The sequence below is a fragment of the Periophthalmus magnuspinnatus genome, chromosome 8, assembly GCF_009829125.3.
Source record: "Periophthalmus magnuspinnatus isolate fPerMag1 chromosome 8, fPerMag1.2.pri, whole genome shotgun sequence".
NCBI classification, from domain to species: Eukaryota; Metazoa; Chordata; class Actinopteri; order Gobiiformes; family Gobiidae; genus Periophthalmus; species Periophthalmus magnuspinnatus.
In genome coordinates this window covers 28,681,880-28,702,293 of record NC_047133.1, presented here as the reverse complement: position 1 = coordinate 28,702,293, position 20,414 = coordinate 28,681,880, and the positions used below count along the sequence as shown (strand labels likewise).

Here is a 20,414-nt window from a genome sequence, read left to right as displayed (position 1 = left end):
TATGGAGGAGAATCATTCTGAATCCCAGTGTGACCTTCCTGGTTAAATGAAATGAATATAAATGCCCTCTCTCTTCCATCATCCTACCAATTCTGTTGTAAAGTCCATTGTGGTTTAATCTACTCTGGTCTACCCTATGCATTATCGGATGCGATCCAGTGAGTTTCTTATAGAAAAACATCACCCTCTTCCGGTCACAATGTAGCATGACAACTAAGGCTTTTTCTTGTCGGACATCTTTTATTATTCAGAAGAAAAGCATTGCTTACATTTTGCATAGGTTGCACTATAAGAAAAAAGTATGACATTTATTTTTTGGGGGGGAGGGGAAGATGGGGAGTCAAAGTAATGAAATTAGGACAAAGACTTGCCCAAAAAACTGAGTTAAGAAGAATCTTATCTACGTTATCGTCAGATCACATATTCATCATTCGTGTTTGCTACCTTTACTTGTTATTACATAACAACAATTGTTTTCTCTGGAGTTTCAGAGGCAGCACAGGTGAGAGGTCATGTATATTGAACAGAACAGGTATACTGTATTAGACATACTGTATTAGACTGCAGATCTGGCCCTACCTAAGTGCGCCTGTTGTTATTTGCTGTTTGCAGATGTGCTCCAGAATGCTCCCGCTCATAACAAGGAAAATGTTCTTCTCCATCACACCACCGCATACGTCCTCCCTCTACGTGACGCTACGTGTCGCACGATAGCTCGACCAGGCGAAGACCCAATGGTGAAGGAAAAGCGGGAGGACTGAGCCTGAGGATATGTTTGGGAATAAGTCGATTTGCGAAATGTTCTGACAGCGCCTCGGCCAACCAGAGCTTGCTTATGAAATTTGTGGGTTATGTAGTTCAATAAAAAAGCAGTTTCTTTTCATTTACGCAAAATAGTCTCACGTTGTACTACAAGCCCCACAATGCATCGCGTGATTTTCGCTGTGTCTGTATGTGAAACCGTGCGAGAGAGGGGCTACAGAAAAGATTTAGGAATCCGTCTGCTGGGTTAAAGCTGTGCTGCTGCCTAAATAATGGTAAGATAACGTTTTAAACCGATATTATTCAAACATCAGCTTGACGTACGATATCAAACAATAATGATTTGTTTCGGGGTATGTTATCTGCTTACTACAGTTGTAATTGTTGTTATAATGTAACATTGGCTAACTTTAGCTAGCAAACAAGCCACTTGAACGAGCTAATTATGGTACTTGATGATTACTACTCGGTGATAGTGATCACTGTAGCTGTTCTCCATGTAACACCTGCTTTATAACGCAAATATAACTTGCACGCTATTGAAGATCATGTTTTGCTCGCTATTCAACTTTAGTGTGTGTGTTTATGCGTGGGGGCGTGCTTTACGGGAACCTCAGGAGGACGTGAGAAAAGACAGACGTTTACGGTGAATTTGTGGTGGTATGTTTCACCAGAGGAGACACCGTGCTTTTGTGTTGACATCAGGGCTACTGCCCGGGTCAGTGCTCTGGCCTCCACTTCTGTCGCTAATTATTGTTTTATGTACCCAGACTTTAGGAACCTGTCATAAATTGTGATAAGGAACATCATTAAAGCGTCTGGTTTATTTCCAGTCTTGCGCAACTCATTCGTACATCGCTTTGTAATAACAAGTGTAATAGAGTGAATTTTATTTAATTGTCAGCTAAGCCACGTACATCTGCAAATACGGCCTTCTCCTATTTGCTGTAAACCAATAAAGAAAAAACAATTGCAAACCGAAGTTGTAAATCTGAGTTACAATAGCAACCCTTGCTGTTTTGTTGCCAAAAAATGTTATATGTAAAAATTAAAATAAAATAAATAATAATAATAATATTTCCAACGTCCCTTAAATCTGTCATGTTGGTATAGTAGTTTCAATATGACTTTGTTAATCAGAGCAGTTTTCCCCTCAAAGTTGGAATAAACGTGACTTGTGCATGATATATTATAGTAATACATGTTAAGGTAACATGATGCACATCTTAAATTGATCAAAATTTAAGGTATAATGCAATGCCTTTGAGCTTTTAACATTTTAACGACTTAACATTATAGATGCACATCCAGCCTGAGCTGCTTCTAGCCAACAACATTACTTCAACATTATAGCAGGAATGTTGCTGTTTCTCCTCACCACACAACAACAGGAGCACATTGAGCCAAGTACTGTGTAAAAAAGTGTGAAAAATACTGCCATGTATTCTTGCATTGTTGTTCTGATGGATGTATACCTCAAGTTTCAATATTATTGTCTATCACAATATGTCTGTCACAATATTTCTCTGTAGCAATATATTGTGCTTCAAAATTTGTCACTGTGGCAGGCCTAGAATTTTTTTCCAGAGCAAGTTGATTCAAAGGATAAGTGTGTTATTGATCAGAATGGATTATGTTTACAATCCGTGTTCTCAACTCTATGGCTGGTTTGTAAGATGTTTTTACTATTGGTGCTCCATTACTCCAGCATGTCCAATTTAACTGAGCAGAACAACAAACTTACATTTTCCTGGCTTTGGAAGTCAGGGGTTTTTTGTGCAGTCGAAATGTTTACAACTCCACTTCTTGGATGTATCCGTCATGACTTTCTTTATTGTCTGTTGTAAACAATAGGTCAGATTTGTGGAGGTTAAATAGAATGCATAGCATGGGTTGTGTGGTTACTTGGACCCAACAGTGTGGCTCCTACCTACAGTATCTCTTCAGGGACCCTCTACTGTATCAGAGACTTTGGCAGGCACTGTTTTTTTTCTCTGGCCAAGTGTGGGGGATTCTTCTCTGCTCTAACATCCACTGTTTATCTTTATGGATTCAACCCCAGGCACTGCTTCTTCCAATTTTGTGTTTTTTGTTTCTCACAGGCCTAGTGCTTTGACACATGCCTGGACTGGACTGTGGTTAAAGACGTCACACCTGCCCCCGCACCTGACCTGCCCTGTCAACAGCTTCAGCTGACTCTTGCAGCTTGGTCAGATACTTCATGATATTTACCACGCTTTTCTTTCTGCTCTCATGTACCAAGAGTATGGATGGTAGGGATGGGTGCTTTTAACTGAGATTGTGCCTATTGTTTCCTCTGCAGAGCAGGATGGAGGCCTCCTTTGGGCCGACCTTCTCATCTGTGGCCACTGGAGCTAAAGGTAAACACACTCCTCCATGTTTTAAGCAGCTAGGTAGAGCTCTATATACTTCAGCAAAAATCCTCTGTTAGTTTACAATATATGAAGTCTATATTTTATGTAAATAATATGTAAAGCTATGTGTGCAAACATTCTGGTGCAAGACCTGGTAATTGTATTTACGTTGCAATTTGAGTGACCATAGTTAGCAAATCCCAAAGGCTGTTAGTTATTTAAGTATGTCCTATGCAAACAACAAAATATCCCACCTTTTTATTTTTATACCGTCTAACCTCTTCAAATGCTATGTTCTGTAATCCCTGTATTAGTGGTTTCATGTCCTTCTTCATTTTTGTCTCATATGTCACTCCTCTTGGACAAGGTTAAAATTAGCACTCTGAGCAGTATCCTAATTTAAACGAATACAATTTTAAAATGGATGAAAAAAATTGTTGACATGGCCCTACATTTCTCTCTGTTACCATGTACCAATCCGTATTTATAGAATCAATTGTTGTTTATTAAAATAATTGTTGTGTGATTTTAGCTGAAGGAAACAGCAGCTTTAAGCAGCACAGAAGGACCCCCTCTTCCTCCAGCACTCTGACTTACTCGCCACGCGATGATGACGATGGCATGGTACCCACTTGCTCTATTGTAGTATTAGTATTGCTCTTTTATATACATGTAAATATTAAATGTAATCTTGATGACCCTCACCAGCCCCCTATCGGCACTCCTCGACGATCTGACTCAGCCATCTCCGTGCGGTCGCTCCACTCTGAGTCCAATATGTCTCTGCGCTCCACCTTCTCTCTGCATGAGGAGGAAGAGGACACGGTAGGGCAAGCATTCACTCACAAACAGCCAAAGGTTTAGAGCTCATAACCCTGCTCTAATTAACACATACACATATAGTGAGGTTATTTGTTAATTGACACTTTTTATAGAGATTACGTTGTGCTTTACTGCCCTTAGTAGCCATGAGAAACACAAATTAATACTATCCAAAATTTGATTTAAATGTATATGAGAACTTTTTTGGGGATAGTGGACTTCATGAATGTGCTATTTTGTGCAGGAACCACAAGTGTTTGCTGAGCCTCCTTCAGTCAAACTATGTTGCCAGTTGTGTTGCAATGTCTTCAAGGACCCAGTCATCACAACCTGTGGGGTATGAAATTTCTCTTATGAACTAAGTCAGTTACATCTGATTTTTTTTTTTTTGTGAAAAGCGATGGAAGAACAGACAAATGCATATAGCCTGGTAATAACTGTCTTCAGTTCCAGTCTTTTTTGACTTGTAATTTTGGGGCCTTGAACAGAAAATTATTGGGCCTCAGCTTCCTGTTACAGGTGACATTTTGAGAACTTTTTACCATTCAAAAGATATAGCTTTTTGTCTTTTTATCCATTTCTTTTCCAGCATACCTTCTGCAGACGATGTGCCTTGACTTCAGGTGAGGCTAATATATTTTTTAATATATCATATCTTGACCATGTGCTTTTTAACAAAACCCTACTCTGTGTTACAGACAAGTGCCCAGTGGACGCGGCTAAGCTAACCGTGGTGGTGAACAACATTGCAGTGGCAGAGCAGATCGGGGAACTGTTCATTCACTGTAAATATGGCTGCAGAGCAACAGGCAGCACAGCCGGACCTGTTGCCGGGAAACCTACTGGAGCCTTTGAGGTGGACCCCCTGGGCTGTCCATTCACTATCAAACTGACAACACGCAAGTAAGCACACACACAACTAGGACAGGCTAAGGTGACCCACGGTTCTGCTGCTGTGGTGGGGGAAGAGGAGCAGGATTGGATGTAGCTGAAATAGAAAGATGACTGAGGAAGTTACACAGTGTAAATGAGAAGTAGAATGAGAAGGGACTGGTTGAGAGACAAAGGAATCAGGCTGTGATTGGTTTACAGTGACACACAGGTGAAAGTAGGAAGAAAAAGTAAAAAAATGTGAATGTATCAAGATGAAAACAATATGTTTTCAAATCCCAATTTTTGCTCTTGAATTCTGGTTCTTATTGGCTGTATTATCTTGTGTGATACTCTCGAGTCATTATCATGGTAGATGTAAATATCTTTAATTCTTATCTTGATTTTGAAAGCTTTCACACTTTTAATACCATCTGTACTTTACTATATATCAAGAGCTGCTATGACAACAAATTAGTTTCTCCTCTTAGCATTTTGCTAAAAATGCTTCCACCACAGGGCTTCCCACATTCACCACTTCCATTTAGAATGTTTTTGCTAACTTTATTTTTTTCAATTTCTCTTTCTTCAGAGAACATGAGTCCAGTTGTGACTACCGGCCGGTGCGCTGTCCCAACAACCCGTCGTGCCCCCCTCTGCTCACCATGAACCTGGAGGCCCACCTCAAAGAGTGTGAGCACATCAAATGCCCCCACTCCAAATATGGGTGTGTGTTATAGAGTGGTTCATATAAGATGTTCCGGAGTACTGAGGTAATTAAACTTACAGCTCATGTCTCCTCTGCCTCCTTCCAGCTGCACGTTCATTGGGAACCAGGACACCTATGAAACCCACCTGGAGGTATGCAAGTTTGAAGGACTAAAGGAGTTCCTGCAGCAGACAGATGACAGGTTAGTTTGACTTCAGCTTCTATGGATTTAAATGGCTTTAATTTCCTTTCATGTAAGTACGTTTTTATTATTTTATTGTTTCTATTCTGTTTTGTCTTGTTAGGTTTCATGAGATGCAGTTGACCCTTGCTCAGAAGGATCAGGACATTGCCTTCCTGCGCTCCATGCTGGGAAAACTGTCCGAGAAACTAGACCAGCTGGAGAAAAATCTGGAGCTCAAGTTTGGTGAGAAAAAGATAAAATATTTTCCTTGTACTTTTTCTCGAAGAATCATGCTGAGGATTCAGGCCGGGCTAAAGGACTTTGTGTGCTGACCTTTGTCATTCTTGTCAAAGTTTCACTTTAATTCTGTCTGGGGATGTTAACCAAAATGTACCTGGTTATACCCTGTTATTATACAAGAAATTACTTTTTTCAGTTAAACTCATGTTGCACAATTTACAAAATACATAAAATCTATATTAACAGCCCACCTTGTTTTTTTTAACTTCCTGGCCACAATAGTTTGTCAAATGTCTCTATCATCCCCCCATTTCATGCCTCAGCTGTTATGTCCAATAAGTTTTTGGGCTAGGAAAAAAAAGAAAACTATTCAAGTGGATCCCAAACATCCACCCTATGCGTGACCCATTTGGCCACATTTCAGAAAACCTGGTAATAGTAACCTGTGACTCAATGTTCGCAGCACTGGGGACCACTGATCAGATGTGCTATCTGTAGCTCTCTAACCACACCTTTCTGTGTCATTGTTTAAGAACAGAACAATGCATGATGAAAGTGATGTGAAGTAAATCACATGTTGGTCTTCAAATGGGGTCTGACCATTAAAAATACTCAGGAGACATTACCTCAATGGCCAAACACGGCTATGATGACCCAACAAATATAATGTGATCTAGGCTCTCCCTTAAAATGACTCAAGCAGTCCTTATGTGTTATAAAAAAGATCAAATTTATAATGGGTGAGGGTGTAACCAAAATCTCCAGCCTGAGATGACTTGCATAAATACTGTATTATTTTTTAGATGTGTTGGACGAGAACCAGAGCAAGCTAAGTGAGGACCTGATGGAGTTCCGCAGGGATGCTTCCATGCTCAATGTAGGTTTTCAGTCATTTTACATACTACATGAATATTCACACGGCTACAAGCAAACCTCTTTCTTTTATAGGATGAACTCTCCCACATCAATGCCAGACTTAATATGGGAATACTGGGCTGTATGTATCATGTTTCCATAGATTAGCCTGAATGTTTTCTCTTAAAACACAACTCACTGTATTATTTTTTTCTATGCAGCATATGACCCTCAGCAAATCTTCAAATGTAAGGGTACATTTGTGGGGCACCAGGGTCCAGTTTGGTGTCTTTGTGTCTACTCCACTGGAGACCTGCTCTTCTCAGGCTCCTCTGATAAGACCATCAAGGTACTAGACTTAACATAGACCCTTGGACTGTAATACATCTCCTAAGGCACATATAGAAGGGCAGAATTGGTATTTATTTATTTTCATATTTTAAATATAGAAATTTATATAAAATACAATAGAAGTGTGATGGAGTGTGACAGAAACCCAAAGCCACATCCCTAAAATCAATTCATTAATTTAGACAGCTTAAATGGAGATAAGAGCTTCACTTATGTAATATATACAGTGTGGGCAGAACAAAACTGTCAGTGAAAGCAGAAATCTGTATGGTTCCAGTAAGTTGTTTAAAGTGATAAGTTGTGATTATACATTGCCATTCTATTATTTTGTAATCAAGACATATATATTTAGAGAGCAATATTTTTTCAGGTACTTTTAATTAGTGAAAGGTTTATAACAAGCTTTTATTTTTTGTGGGCTTCATGTTTGCTTTACCTTATTTATTTGATCTTCTAACGAAAGTATTACCATAATTTAATATTTTCATTTAAGAACATTTCATCAGTATCCCAATGCAAATAAGTCCATATTGTATAGTCCAATCCACATTGATCATATTACATTTCTAGTTGCTAATCTGGTCTCTATTACACTGTGTGCTGGTCAGGTCTGGGACACGTGCACGACTTACAAGTGTCAGAAAACTCTAGAGGGGCATGATGGCATTGTGCTGGCTCTGTGCATCCAGGGGTAAGAGAACAAAATTACTTTAAGATCCATTTTATCTTCTAAACATCCTCTGTTTCTGAAACCATGGCTGTTCTGTCTCCATAGAAACCGCCTGTACAGTGGTTCCGCTGACTGCACCATCATTGTATGTGCCTTCTCAGTCTTGCTTTATACAGCAAGCATTTCTGCAGTGTAAATTTGTGGCAGATAATTCTAATCCATTCTGTGTATGTCTTGGGCAGGTGTGGGACATCCAGACTTTGCAGAAGGTGAACACTATCCGCGCCCATGACAACCCTGTGTGTACACTGGTTTCCTCTCACAACATGCTGTTCAGCGGCTCACTCAAGGCCATTAAGGTGAGGACTAGCATCACCTGATATATCAGTCACAAGATGTTTTCAAGATATAATTACATTAGGACTATTAAACTGCTAATATATGTTCAGATCTTGGTAACCCTTTATTTAGGGGTATAATTATTAGCATAAAACGACCTGCTAATTAGCATACATGTATGGGGATAATTGGTCATTAATTAGTATTTATTCTGCCCTTATTAATGTCTTTTTCTACACTTGACTACTAATAAACTCCCTATTACTGCTTATTAGTACGATATTAAGGCATTTTTGTAAATAAACCACATTAAATCTGATGCAACATGTTTTGAAATTTCAAATTAGTTTCTCAGTACGAGTTGTGAGTCTGTGGTATAGTTATTTTGGGGGTCCCAGCTTCAAAGGTTTAGGAACCCTTCACATACCCCATTGTGGTAGAAGACCAAGAGTGGATACAAATGATCTCTAAGGCGTTCCACACAATGAAATCAGTGTTTGACTGAACTAATTGGTCATCTCTTGGACAGCAAAAAACTTTTACAACTTAGGAGGATGTTATGTAATTACAAAAGAGTTACAAAAGAGGCATATTCATGACAGGAAAATATCTTAAGGAAACTTTGTAAAGCTTTTACTCCATTAAAATCACCACTAGGGAGAACTGTAAAACTTGATTGGAAATACATCATTTGTGTAGCATAAAAAGCAAAAGAGAGGCATTTGTGATGTAGACATTTGTGTGTTGAAGGACAGTGGAACATTGTGGTTTTGTTGTGTGCTATGATGTCATCAACTCTTGCACTGGGACTTTCCTCTCTTAACTCAGCCTGCCCCCCCCCCAGCTCTGCTTCTCTGTATTTCACTACATTGTCTTCAAAGTATGCAGTACTTAGTATGAAACTGTAAAAAAAAACTATTAGTGCATAGTTACAACTTTAGATAATATAATGCAGAATGATAAATACAGCAAACTGTAGCTGACACCACAAACTGTGATTTTGGAGAAATTCCCAAGTAATGTAATTTTCTTGTCCTTTTATGTTCATTTTAGTATTTAGGAGACACGAGCTATGAGCTGAGACGTTCACATTTGTCCCGGTTTAAACCCATTTTAGTGGTTTAGTGCTGCTCTGGTTTACTTCTGGCTTTAGTCCCACTTTAGTCCATATTTGGAAGTGGTGTGTGCACCATGCTATTGTGAACAGAGATTAGGTTTGGAGATTTCTTGCTAGTCACAGATATATATAAATATATACTATATTATTTTTCAATTTAACCAGTGTATTGTAATGTTGTCTCCTCAGGTGTGGGACATCGTGGTCACTGAGTTGAAGCTGAAGAAGGAGCTGACTGGTTTGAATCACTGGGTCCGAGCTCTGGTGGCCTCACAGAACCATCTGTACAGCGGCTCCTACCAGACTATTAAGGTACAGAACTTGCTACTCAGTTTAAAGGTACACTATAGAACATTTCTAGTGGGGACCTTCCATTACTTTGTCTCCACAGAGATGTTACTGCTTTACCTGAAATGTTCCACAGCATGGCATTAAACTTGTATATGCGACATAGATTCAATAACAGGTGATGTAAGGATGAGACAAGTAAGCGGTGGTTCGCGGAACCTTCATCAGAAAATTACATAGTGCACCTTTAACTTGTTCTAGCATATTCTGTTCCTGTTAATTGTGCATTTTTTCTGTGTAAAGATAAATATCTCAAGTTTATCATAGCACTCTCACAAGCTTCCCCTATCGAGCACACATCACTCAAGCTAATAGTATATGTCATGTAGAGTAGTTATTCTATGTAAATATGCACTGGGCCTGCTGTCACTCCTAAACACAGATAATTAGCTACAGCTCGGTGTATTGCTTCGAGGCAGATAAAGGAACAAGTGTACGCTGTAATTGGCTTTGTGTCCCCTTTGTAAAACACTGCGAAATGTGTGTGCGCTCGCAGGTGTCTGCTGTGTGTGTGAGGGAGAGTCAGGCAGCCACTAATGAATACCTTAGGGACAGGCTATTGAAGAAATGTCTGAACGCTAAAGCCTCCCTTACAGTCGAAGCTCAAGAGAAGAGTTTAATGAAATATTTTCAAAGCAGAAGTGACTGTAACAAATATTCCCACGATTCGCTATTAAATTCCCTTGAACATTAAGGGAGTTGAATTTGAATGTTGAAAGTATTATTTTATATACATAAAATGTAAATAAACAAAATTAGCTGTTGCAATGAGATTACACATCTTTTAACGTAATAGGTAAATACATGTGCACTACATTTTATTGGTATATAAGTCTGTTTTTTCCATAGCAGTTTCAACACATAACAAAAATTATAAATGACAAAAATGACATAAATATCTAAAACATAAAATTCTAATATTCGTTCTCAGATCTGGGACATTCGCTCTCTGGAGTGTGTGCATGTCCTCCAGACCAGCGGGGGCAGTGTCTACTCGATTGCTGTCACCAACCACCACATAGTCTGCGGCACCTACGAGAACCTCATTCATGTAAGCTACACCTGGGACTCAGTATGTGTGTGTGACTTATATATCTATTCCAATAACCGGTTAGGGTATTGCTAGGTTAGAGCTGTTTCAAGTGGGATTAGTGGCTACTAATTGGCACTACACTTAAAAAAAACCCTTCTGCCCAGAAACGATTTTGCTCATGTAATCACAAACTGCTCGTGTTCGACACCTACAGCTTTCACAAAGATCAGATTTTGTGGTGATCTTAACCTTTTTTCAGATTATAAACTTTTTCTCACCTCAAAATCAATCAATTATCTTAAAAAAGCTTTTTGACATGAACGAGCATATGAACGAGCCCTAGGTTTAGAACATGGTTCAGAATGCGCCCTGGAAGCATAAACATAATCTATGATTTATTTAGATATTATTCCCTTGCCTCCTTCATGGCCAATTTGCTTGCTGTCATTACGCAAAGTCCCATGGGGGGTAGTTTAACTGCGCATGGTCTATGGGCAGGGCAGGACTGGATGTACCTTGCTGCTAAAGGCTAAACTAGCAGAATGTGCTATTGAGCACAGCCCATTGACTTCAGTGGGCGACCATGTTTAGGGCCCGGCGCTAGGAGTGAATGTTTTTGAGCCTAGAGAAGGTGGATTGTTGGGTATCATCTTGTAGGGACTCAAATGTATTTATACCTTTAGGGAATGAATGTAAGTCTGCCATGTTCCCTAAAGCATGGAAACCCAGCATGTGTGCGTGCGTGTTTGTGTGCAGGTGTGGGACATTGAGTCAAAAGAACAGGTGCGCACTCTGACGGGACATGTGGGGACAGTGTACGCTCTGGCTGTCATCTCCACTCCAGACCAGACCAAGGTCTTCAGTGCCTCCTATGACCGCTCACTCAGGGTAAGGACCTCTCTGTTTATTTACTTTACTTTTTATTATACTGCAAGATTTTAGTGAAATACTTTTTTGTAAATACTATGTACTACTATGCATTTTGAAATGTTTACATCCAAGCTATGTGCCAGTACTCCCATGATTTTTGTGGGTGTACAGATGACATTCCCATTCTTTATTGTATCAACCTCAGTATTAAGCTCCCATTACCTCATCATATTTATAAAAAAATATAACATTTTTATAAAAAATTGTTAATAATACAAAAAATGTATTAGGAACATTAGGAACCAAACCAACATTACCAAATGCACAACTTTTTTTTTTTTTATTATGAAAAAAAAAAAGTTGCATATGTTCTGTACTATAAAACCATCTAAACATACTTGAATGGGTCTGTTAAATCTAATGGGCTGTTGTATTTTAGGTGTGGAGCATGGACAACATGATCTGTACCCAGACTCTGCTTAGACACCAGGGCAGTGTCACAGCGCTGGCCGTCTCTAGGGGGCGCCTCTTCTCTGGAGCTGTGGACAGCACCGTAAAGGTAGCCATTGTCGTTTCTATACAAATTATCCACCCAAGATGGACTTCATTGAACTATTTAATTTCAAGTACCACAGTTTGCTACCTATTTCTTACTTTCTTAAAGTATTCCGAGCATTCTAATTCTTAATGCCTCCTGGTTTGGAGTCGTCAAAATGCTTTAATTACATGCCAGAAAACACCTAAATTTGACCCTACAGTATGTCTGTACTGGGGTAAAACACATTTTACATTATTACATGAAAAAACTGAGTTCAGCGTCTTTAATGTGGTGGATCATCCTAGATATAATTCATAGCCACATTAGTAACTTGTTCTAATTTTGTATACTTGTTTTTAAGCTGTTTGTCCTTTGTTGGGTGATTGTTAATATTGTTGTTTGTCTCTGCCCCAGGTCTGGACATGTTAAGAAGTCTTTATTTACAATGGACCTTTTTATCAATACCGTCAGACTCTACAGGATCTAGCGTCCTTTGACGGTTTTCCTGCAACACGTTCACTATTTATAGACATATTGACCCCAGAGACGAGAGGTCAGGACTGAGTGAGCCGTTACCAGTGCATTACAGTAACAGATAAACAGATGAACTGCCTTACCTTACAGTATCCTACACACTCCGCCTGAAGAAGACACTTGTGAAGAGAAAGAGTCTTTTAACTAAAAATGTCTGAAGTTTCAGTACTGTATGTTTAAAAACTGCTTTTAGAATCATTGAAGAGGACACTGCTCATTTTAAAGAAAATTGTTACAAAATCTGAACATTTAAAAGGTGTTGAAGGCATGTCTAACTGTTTGGTTATTTCAACTCCATACCTTGTTAGATTTGGGTTGAGAATGTGGAAATTGTTCAAACTATTGACCACAACATTTACACATTTTGTTCTGAAATTCAAAATGTGTTAATTAAGTCCATTCACATAGGATCCCATGATGAATAGGGTAATCACCATATGTGTGGGTGGGACATGGAGGGACGTGCTCGAGAAATATAGGCTAATATGATTTTTTTGTTTTTATTAATCATAACACACACACAGATTGTAATAGCAATAAGTGCCAACATATTACAACCCTGAATGCCAGTCCTCCCAAAATTTCTGTGAGGAAAAAATTATTATCATGTATGAAATCTCACTTTATATAGTGGCATCAATAAAAAAGTGACATTTTCTAAAGTAAGTGCGATGAGGGACAGGGTACAGAACAACCAAAAGAGGGACAGGTAAGCACTGTAATGTCAAGGTCTGGACTGGAGGTAAAGGCTGTATCAGACTGATGTGTAACTTTTATTTGTGTCCATCTGATTCTTGTCAAAACAGTCTTTTTAAAATTGTGATCAAGATTTTATGCAGACGTCTTATATTTTGTACCAGTGCCACTATAAAAATGTATAAAATATGTGTGTATAACAAGAGACAGTGCTGAGTTTGGGCGGTTGCCATGATGATGATGATGACTCACTCTGGCCTATATATATATATATATATATATACACACACACAGCGGGACAGCGGACAGGCTCGGGCCCCTCATCTTAAGAGTGCCATATATGTGAATGAGCACGGCCCACCACTCCCCTCTTCTGCTAGCCTGATCTGATGACTGTACACACACCTGCTACATTTAACTTGTAAGTCTTTAACCAATCAGCGACAAGCAGGAAGAGCCCATATTGGGTTGGACACGAGTGGATCAGACGCTGCAGTGAATTTGTAAATTTAAACATAGCTTTTTACTGATGTTGATGATGTGGTATAGAGTTTTGGTGCACTTTGAGTCAATTCATAGCTTTGCGGAGGTCACAGTACAAGTATCATGTGTAAACCTGAGTTATGCTTTGGTCAATAAAACTTTTACAGTTGTTATACTTCAGTTTACCTTTCACACTCTTTATATTTTTTATCCAATATTATAATAATTATGTATAACAACCTGCATCTTTTACAGCAAGAGGACCTTAAAAGGACTGAAAGCAAGGCCTTAAATCTTTTCCAAATTCACATTGTTTTGGGTCAAGAATTGAAAATGATACAGGAAGTCCACTATGCTGACTCAGTGTGTTTTTACTTTTGTTACAACAGCTGCTGCTAAGTAATCGTTTTATGTTTCCTAAAATGTGTAAGAGTGTACTGTGTTTAGAGTACTTTATACTTAATACTCTCCAATTGTTCTAAATCAACATGTTTTGAACTATTATCTAACATTTAGATTTCTTTAAAGGATTCGAGTGCAGATGTATATGTATTGTGGTGAAAAGTCAGTAAATGGTTAGAAGGGTGTTTTAAACATAGGGTATGATAGATTATTTAAAATTTCATTAACGTGACCTATTTGTAGTTTTGTTTCTCAAGACGATTATCCAGTAAGAGAGCAGTACTAGGTTTACACTTTGAGCTGCCAAAACTTACAACTAAAACCAGTTGAAAAAAAACCTATAAGTCCATATACTTTGATTACTAAAATCCCAGGACATGCAGCCAATCATTAATTAGTGCTAACTCAGTCCCCAGTAGAGCTGCAGTCATTGAATTTTGGTCTTTGAAGTAAGGCCTGCCCAAAGTAGAGTGAATATACACTTATTATCAATATGGAGGTATGGCAATGGCAACCCAGATGTGATTATAGTATCTTTTGAAATGAAATCTAAACAATACATCCGCCAGGATGACCCTAGAAGTACACAGACCAGGTGAATTTGTAGAGAACATTTATTTATTCAGAGCAAATGGGCAGAAGATGCAGTCGCCACAAGCACACGTCACGTCTCAGCCACACATCTCACGCACACACACGACCTACAGTCACTGCAGAAGCACAGGCGCAGTCCAAACAAAACGGCAGCTCGTCTCAGAAACAAAAATAAAATAAAATAAAAAACATACACACACAAGACTCCATCTGTGGTATACACCATTTTTTTCAACGTGAGCACCCGACCCAACCCCGTGTCAGTGAGAGGGAGTAAATCGCTAGAGTGGACTCTCAACACTACTTTTGGTAATAGTCTGAGCTAAAATGAGTGACAAAGGTTTCATAGCATAAAGGTCGAAGCCCTGAAGTAAACACTAAGCGGATGAATAAGTGTGGGGTCATATTTATATACCTGCAAAATTGACAAATATTTGACTTTTTTGTATAGCTTGAGTTCTGAATCACGCCTGTGGCCTAATTGAATTGCCATAATATATGCTCAATGATTACAGAGATATTAAACAAAAAACAGGTCTGAGAAGAACCTGCACTCAGAACATGGCCACCGGACTGGTTATCAGTCACTGGATGTAGGCGCAAGTTAATCCACTCTAGAGGTCTATTCTTTCTCACCAAAGATGACCTTTCAGCTGCTACAAATTAATTATTATTTTTCGGTTATAAGTAGATAAATTCACAAATAAATTATGGGGCAGAAATCAAAAACACTATAAAATGCACTATATGCGTAACAGAATTGCGTTTCCACTGCAAAGGCCAAAGAGGTCATTTTGACACCAGTAGGCCTTTGTCAACATTTGGTAAACACACAATTATATAAATATTTTGTAATATATTTAGAAAATTTACATTTAATAACAAAAAGTCTAATGTTCAGTAAAGAATCTTTATATTTTCACTTTCGTTTTGACCATATTTGTATCTATTTTTGTTTTGTAGTCTTTATACAAATTACTTTTTATCTGCATAACACCTTTACATTAATTAATCATGTTTTGTTTCTTATAGTAAGATTTTTTTTTTCCTTTTATAATAAAATAAATCTACCCAAGCAGTCATTCATTTTCTAACACAGATTTGCATGTTTCCCTTTTGTAAAGACCAGTTTATTGCATGGCTAACACTGATAATTAGTAGTTAAAATGAATTATTTTCTGTTTATGAAATATATTGAATATTGAATTGACGTTTAATTCTGACATGCAAATCAGTGCATCTTTAACAGCACCATTGTAATGAAGACAAAATAATTGTATAAATGAAAAAAAAAAAAAGTCAAAATAACCTCCATGGTTGTTTCTGAGCCAGTGGTCCTAAAAATTGGAGAAAAAAAAACATGCAGTTTGGTCATTTCTAGAGTTTTGGGCCAGACAAAAGGTACTTTACAAAGCCATCTATTGAGTTTGAGTCGGACCGAAAATCACAAAGCAAGGCACATGTTTGGAAAAAAAAAGAAAAATTTTTTTTTTGAAAGTAATACAAAAGTAACAAAAGCAAGTGTATTTTACACTGGACACATGTACAAATGTAGGCAGAAACAGACTCCTGGAGGTTCACCAGCTTAGAGCACTAAAGCATGGAGAAGCAGTACACTATCTGAAAAACAGTCTCTGAAACACATCATAAATACAACTCTTATTCATATATAGAATCTCTATGTCATTTCATTTGAATAGCACAAGGATCTCTGGAGAGGAATGGCATCTCCAATGGAGAAGTGATGCGGGATGCTCCTTCTGGCTTTGTCTTCACACATTTTATTTAACATCCCAGAAAGTGGCTGTCATGGCAACACACAGTCTCGTAACCACGGTGATGGCAACGATGAGGATGGTGGGGATGGTGATGTAGATTGTCATGGCAACACGAGGTGAGTGGTTGGTGGAGAAATGGGAGGACATGCAGCAGGAGGAATAAACTATTGACAGAGAAGCAGCAATAAAACTGGGCATCAGGTTGGAGTCTTTACTGAATAGTCTAGGAACAGGTGTTAAGCTCTGCTGCAAGGAGGAGATGGACTGAACCCTGCTCCATAAAATAGAACTAAAAACCATAAAGTACTTTGTACTTGGTAATGCATTAGGCCTACCTAACATTTAGTAACTGCGCAGCACAATTTGAACAAAATCCCTTTTATAATTCTTATGAAGTTAAAGGAAACATGTATTTAAACGTTGCAGTTTGTCACTAATGATCAGATCATAGATGAAACAGTGTAAACTTACTTAAACACTTGCTTGTGTTTGATGGCCGCTCTCTCCTTCAGCTGCCTCCTTCCCCACCCCCCACCCTTCTCTCCCTTGTGTTGTGTATATTCTGTGCCAGTCGGTGCCTTGTGCTTCTCCTGTTTTTCTTGAAGAATGTGCTGGAAGCAACGTGACAAATGAAAATCCTGTAAAGTTACCACCCACTCACCTAAAAGCGCCTCGGGAGCTCCACGGTCTCCATTTGGTCACAAATAATATTCTGTTTTTGATTTTTTGTTTTTTGTTTTTTGTTTTTTGTTTTCCACCGATTCATTTACAGCGTCACAACACCAGAGGTCACCATTCCACACATGAACCAAGACATCGAACCAAAGAGCTAGATTCATATTGTATATTATATCTATATTTATATATATATATTTATATATATATATTACTGTGCTAATGCAGAACTTTGTCAAGTAGATATAAACTCTCCATGCTTTAAATGTACACATACCATATTATGGATCATTACATTACGATTTGTTGATAGTTCATCCATAATTCAGTTCTTAAAAGACATGTGATTGTGGTCCCATTTTTTGCATTCCTTCATTCATTTTTTTGTTTCATGATTTACCTCTCTTCTAATCCTTTTCTTCTTCCACCCTGTCCTACCAAAGTCTGTATTTCAGGCAGAGGGATCAAGAGAGACTGAGAATGGACTTGCGTCCAAAGTCTTGTGGCATTTCTGTTTGTGCCGTCAAAAGCCAACTTGTACAGCAGCGTTGCCATGGAGACACGTAGGCAGTATCCACAGTTATTCCAACATAGCGTCCAGCTGGTCGGCGAGGTCATCGAACATGCTGCCGATGTCGTCCAAGATGCTCACTGTGGACTTCTGCTCTGCAATGGAGCTGCAGACAAGGACAAGGAGGTATCGGTTGCACATCAACATTGTACAGGCTGTCTCTTACAATATAGCTTTTTGTCAAGTGCTAGAATATTATTAGAAACAAATAACAGTATTATAAGAGTGTGTTCACTCCAAATTATGCATTTACTCACAGTAAATATCTGACGAGTCATACCAATTGACTTTAGGTGTTTTTCTTCAGAAACAGAGAGGCTTTATGCCACAATTGTCAGTTTCTTTGATGCATGACTTCTTCCATCAAAAAGGCATTTTGGTCTTTGACCCTGATGTAACAACTGTGCTACTTTATTCATTTAAAAACATTGAAAATAGTTAGGCTTCAAATAAGAATGCGATCGAGGTGAAAAATTTACTGGTTTTCCACTCATAGGATAGTGAGCACAGGAAAAAGCACTATAGCAAAGAGCTACAAGAACTGAGAATCACTTCACACAGACAACTCAAAGATGTATGCCTGTTCTACATTCTGTGACACTTGTTTACACTGTATAGTAAATTTAATCTGTAAGGACTAGGTAGAGTGTGGTATTAGTTGGTTGTGAGTTTGTCAGTATTATTTGAATCCCTCTCAGCATGTTCCTATGTGGTGCATGCCCGGGGTGTAGAAGTGTGTAAATGTGTGTAAAAGAGTGTAGATGTGTGTAGAAGTGTGTAGAAGTGTGTAGAAGTGTGCAGAAGTGTGTAGAAGTGTGCAGAAGTGTGTAGAAGTGTGCAGAAGTGTGTAGAAGTGTGCAGAAGTGTGTAGAAGTGTGTAGAAGTGTGCAGAAGTGTGTAGATGTGTGTAGAAGTGCGTAAATGTGTGTGTAAAAGAGTGTAGATGTGTGTAGAAGTGTGTAGAAGTGTGTAGATGTGTGTAGAAGTGTGTAGAAGTGTACAGAAGTGTGTAGATGTGTGCAGATGTGTGTAGACACGTGCGGATGTGTGCAGATACGTGTAGATGTGTGCAGATGTATGTAGATGTGTGCAGATGTCTGTAGATGTGTATAGATGTGTGTAGATGTGTGTAGCTGTGTGTGTGCTCACTCGTCATGGCGCAGGATCTTGTCCTCCACGGCCTGCAGTGCTGCAGCCAGAGAGGCACTGGTCTCCTCCAGCTTCTGCTGCACCAGAGCGTCCACGCTCAGGTCTGTGTTGGCATTGGCTGGAGACTGAGACAGCCCTGTGCTGCCCTGTGTGCCCATGCCACTGTCCACAGACACGCCTCCAATGGAGGAGCGCGGTGGTTTGACGGGCGGGGGCGTGGGGCTGGGTGTGGCCGGCGTGGGCGGAGTCTGTGGTGTGGGTGGAGTTTGTGGTGTGAGTGGAGTCTGTGGCGTGGGTGGAGTATGTGCATTTGGAATAGGGCTGGGAGACTTGGTGTTGGGGGGGCTGGGGGTGTTCGTTTGATTTAAGAGTGGTGGGGACACCACAGAGTGCGCTCTAACAGGAGCAGGGGCAGGGCTAGACAAGGGCGGGCTGGTCGTCGAGTGCAGCAGTTTGGCAGGTTTTGGCGCTGTGGGAGGGGGCGCTGGTTTAGGGGAGACAGGTGGAGGGATCTTCTTGCCTTCAGCTGGAAACATAGTATAGAAAGGGTATGGTCAGTGTCATGATTACATTGTATTGCTTGAATGTTTGATAATTATCTGCACTAATGTCACCAGTGGTGGTTACCTGGACTGTTATCAGTTCCTGGTCCGGGCAGTGGAACCCTCCGGTTGGGCCCTGGTTGTCCCTGTGGCTGGTTCATGGGCACTCCCTGCCTCCTGATCTGGGCTACCACAGGTTTGGGTGACACTGGGGGCTTGGGTTTCCGCAGCGGAGCCCCCTCACCCTCCAGCTGTGTACCCTGGTCCAGACTGTCCCTCCTGGGTGGTGGTCCCATCTCCCTCTGAGGCTGCTCCATCACTCCCTCCACTACAGACCTGCGTTTCACCATGCCTGTGCCGTTCTGGTAAGGGATGGGCTGGGTGGTATTGGGCGCCTGGGTCACCTCTCCGTTGGTGGTGTTGAGTTCGGGGTAGCCCTCTGGTTCCTTGTCACGGCTCTTGGGGCGGCGCTTGACAGTGGAGGATTCCTGCAGGGTGAAGTCTGTGCCATTGGGCTGGCTCTTCCGAGGTCGGCGCTTCAGGGTGGGCGTGGTCTCCATGCTGGTCACTTCCTGTTGGGGGTACCCCGCCTCAGTGTGGGTGGGCTCTCGGTCCCCCTGCAGACACACACAAAATACACACTAACGGGAAAATTCATACATTCAAGACAAGGGGTGATTTTTGCACATACATTCAAAAACATCAACATCTGCTACAGTCATAGATTAGACATTTAAAGCGTACAGACACAAGCTATGAAATGTACTGTACACATTAAGATCATAGAGCTGATGTTAAGCCCAGCAGTATTTGGACATTTATTTAATTACTATTAGAACACAATGGCTGGAGTGTTAAACAAATTCACAAGGTAATGATGACATAACTTAGTGAAGTCTAGGGTATA

At 39.8% G+C, this 20,414-nt stretch overlaps 2 protein-coding genes across 3 annotated transcripts in view; one reads left to right on the top strand and one right to left on the bottom strand.

Annotated features, from left to right (window-relative positions):
- Window positions 1-930: 930 nt before the first annotated feature.
- Window positions 931-13,970, top strand: traf7 (TNF receptor-associated factor 7). The gene is made up of 22 exons (XM_033970876.2): window positions 931-1,037; window positions 2,865-2,971; window positions 3,086-3,143; window positions 3,670-3,761; window positions 3,846-3,962; window positions 4,204-4,296; window positions 4,549-4,582; window positions 4,658-4,862; window positions 5,422-5,556; window positions 5,645-5,740; window positions 5,844-5,965; window positions 6,766-6,839; window positions 6,911-6,959; window positions 7,039-7,166; window positions 7,777-7,859; window positions 7,944-7,983; window positions 8,081-8,197; window positions 9,484-9,606; window positions 10,574-10,693; window positions 11,432-11,563; window positions 11,985-12,104; window positions 12,498-13,970. Exons 3-22 carry the CDS (start codon window positions 3,092-3,094, stop codon window positions 12,510-12,512), a joined length of 1,947 nt encoding a protein of 648 aa, XP_033826767.1. The 5' UTR covers window positions 931-1,037; window positions 2,865-2,971; window positions 3,086-3,091; the 3' UTR covers window positions 12,513-13,970.
- A 3,135-nt stretch (window positions 13,971-17,105) lies between these two features.
- caskin1 (CASK interacting protein 1) overlaps window positions 17,106-20,414 on the bottom strand; it is a 78,838-nt gene continuing 75,529 nt past the window's right edge. Inside the window, exons 22-24 of one of the 2 annotated variants that reach the window (XM_055223715.1) lie at window positions 19,593-20,148; window positions 18,966-19,491; window positions 17,106-17,922 (exon numbers count right to left, since the gene is read on the bottom strand). In XM_055223715.1, coding sequence (XP_055079690.1) covers window positions 17,826-17,922; window positions 18,966-19,491; window positions 19,593-20,148 — 1,179 coding nt within the window. In that variant the 3' untranslated portion in view covers window positions 17,106-17,825. The remainder of the gene's footprint in view (window positions 17,923-18,965; window positions 19,492-19,592; window positions 20,149-20,414) is intronic. The other variant, XM_055223716.1, reaches the window with a different exon arrangement.

Excerpts from the sequence above, each read along its gene's own strand:
- traf7 (XM_033970876.2), top strand. The coding sequence starts at position 3,092 with ATGGAGGCCTCCTTTGGGCCGACCTTCTCATCTGTGGCCACTGGAGCT. Across the intron at positions 5,966-6,765 it reads AAATCTGGAGCTCAAGTTTG|ATGTGTTGGACGAGAACCAG; the intron begins GTGAGAAAAAGA and ends ATTATTTTTTAG. Across the intron at positions 7,860-7,943 it reads CTGGCTCTGTGCATCCAGGG|AAACCGCCTGTACAGTGGTT; the intron begins GTAAGAGAACAA and ends CTGTCTCCATAG.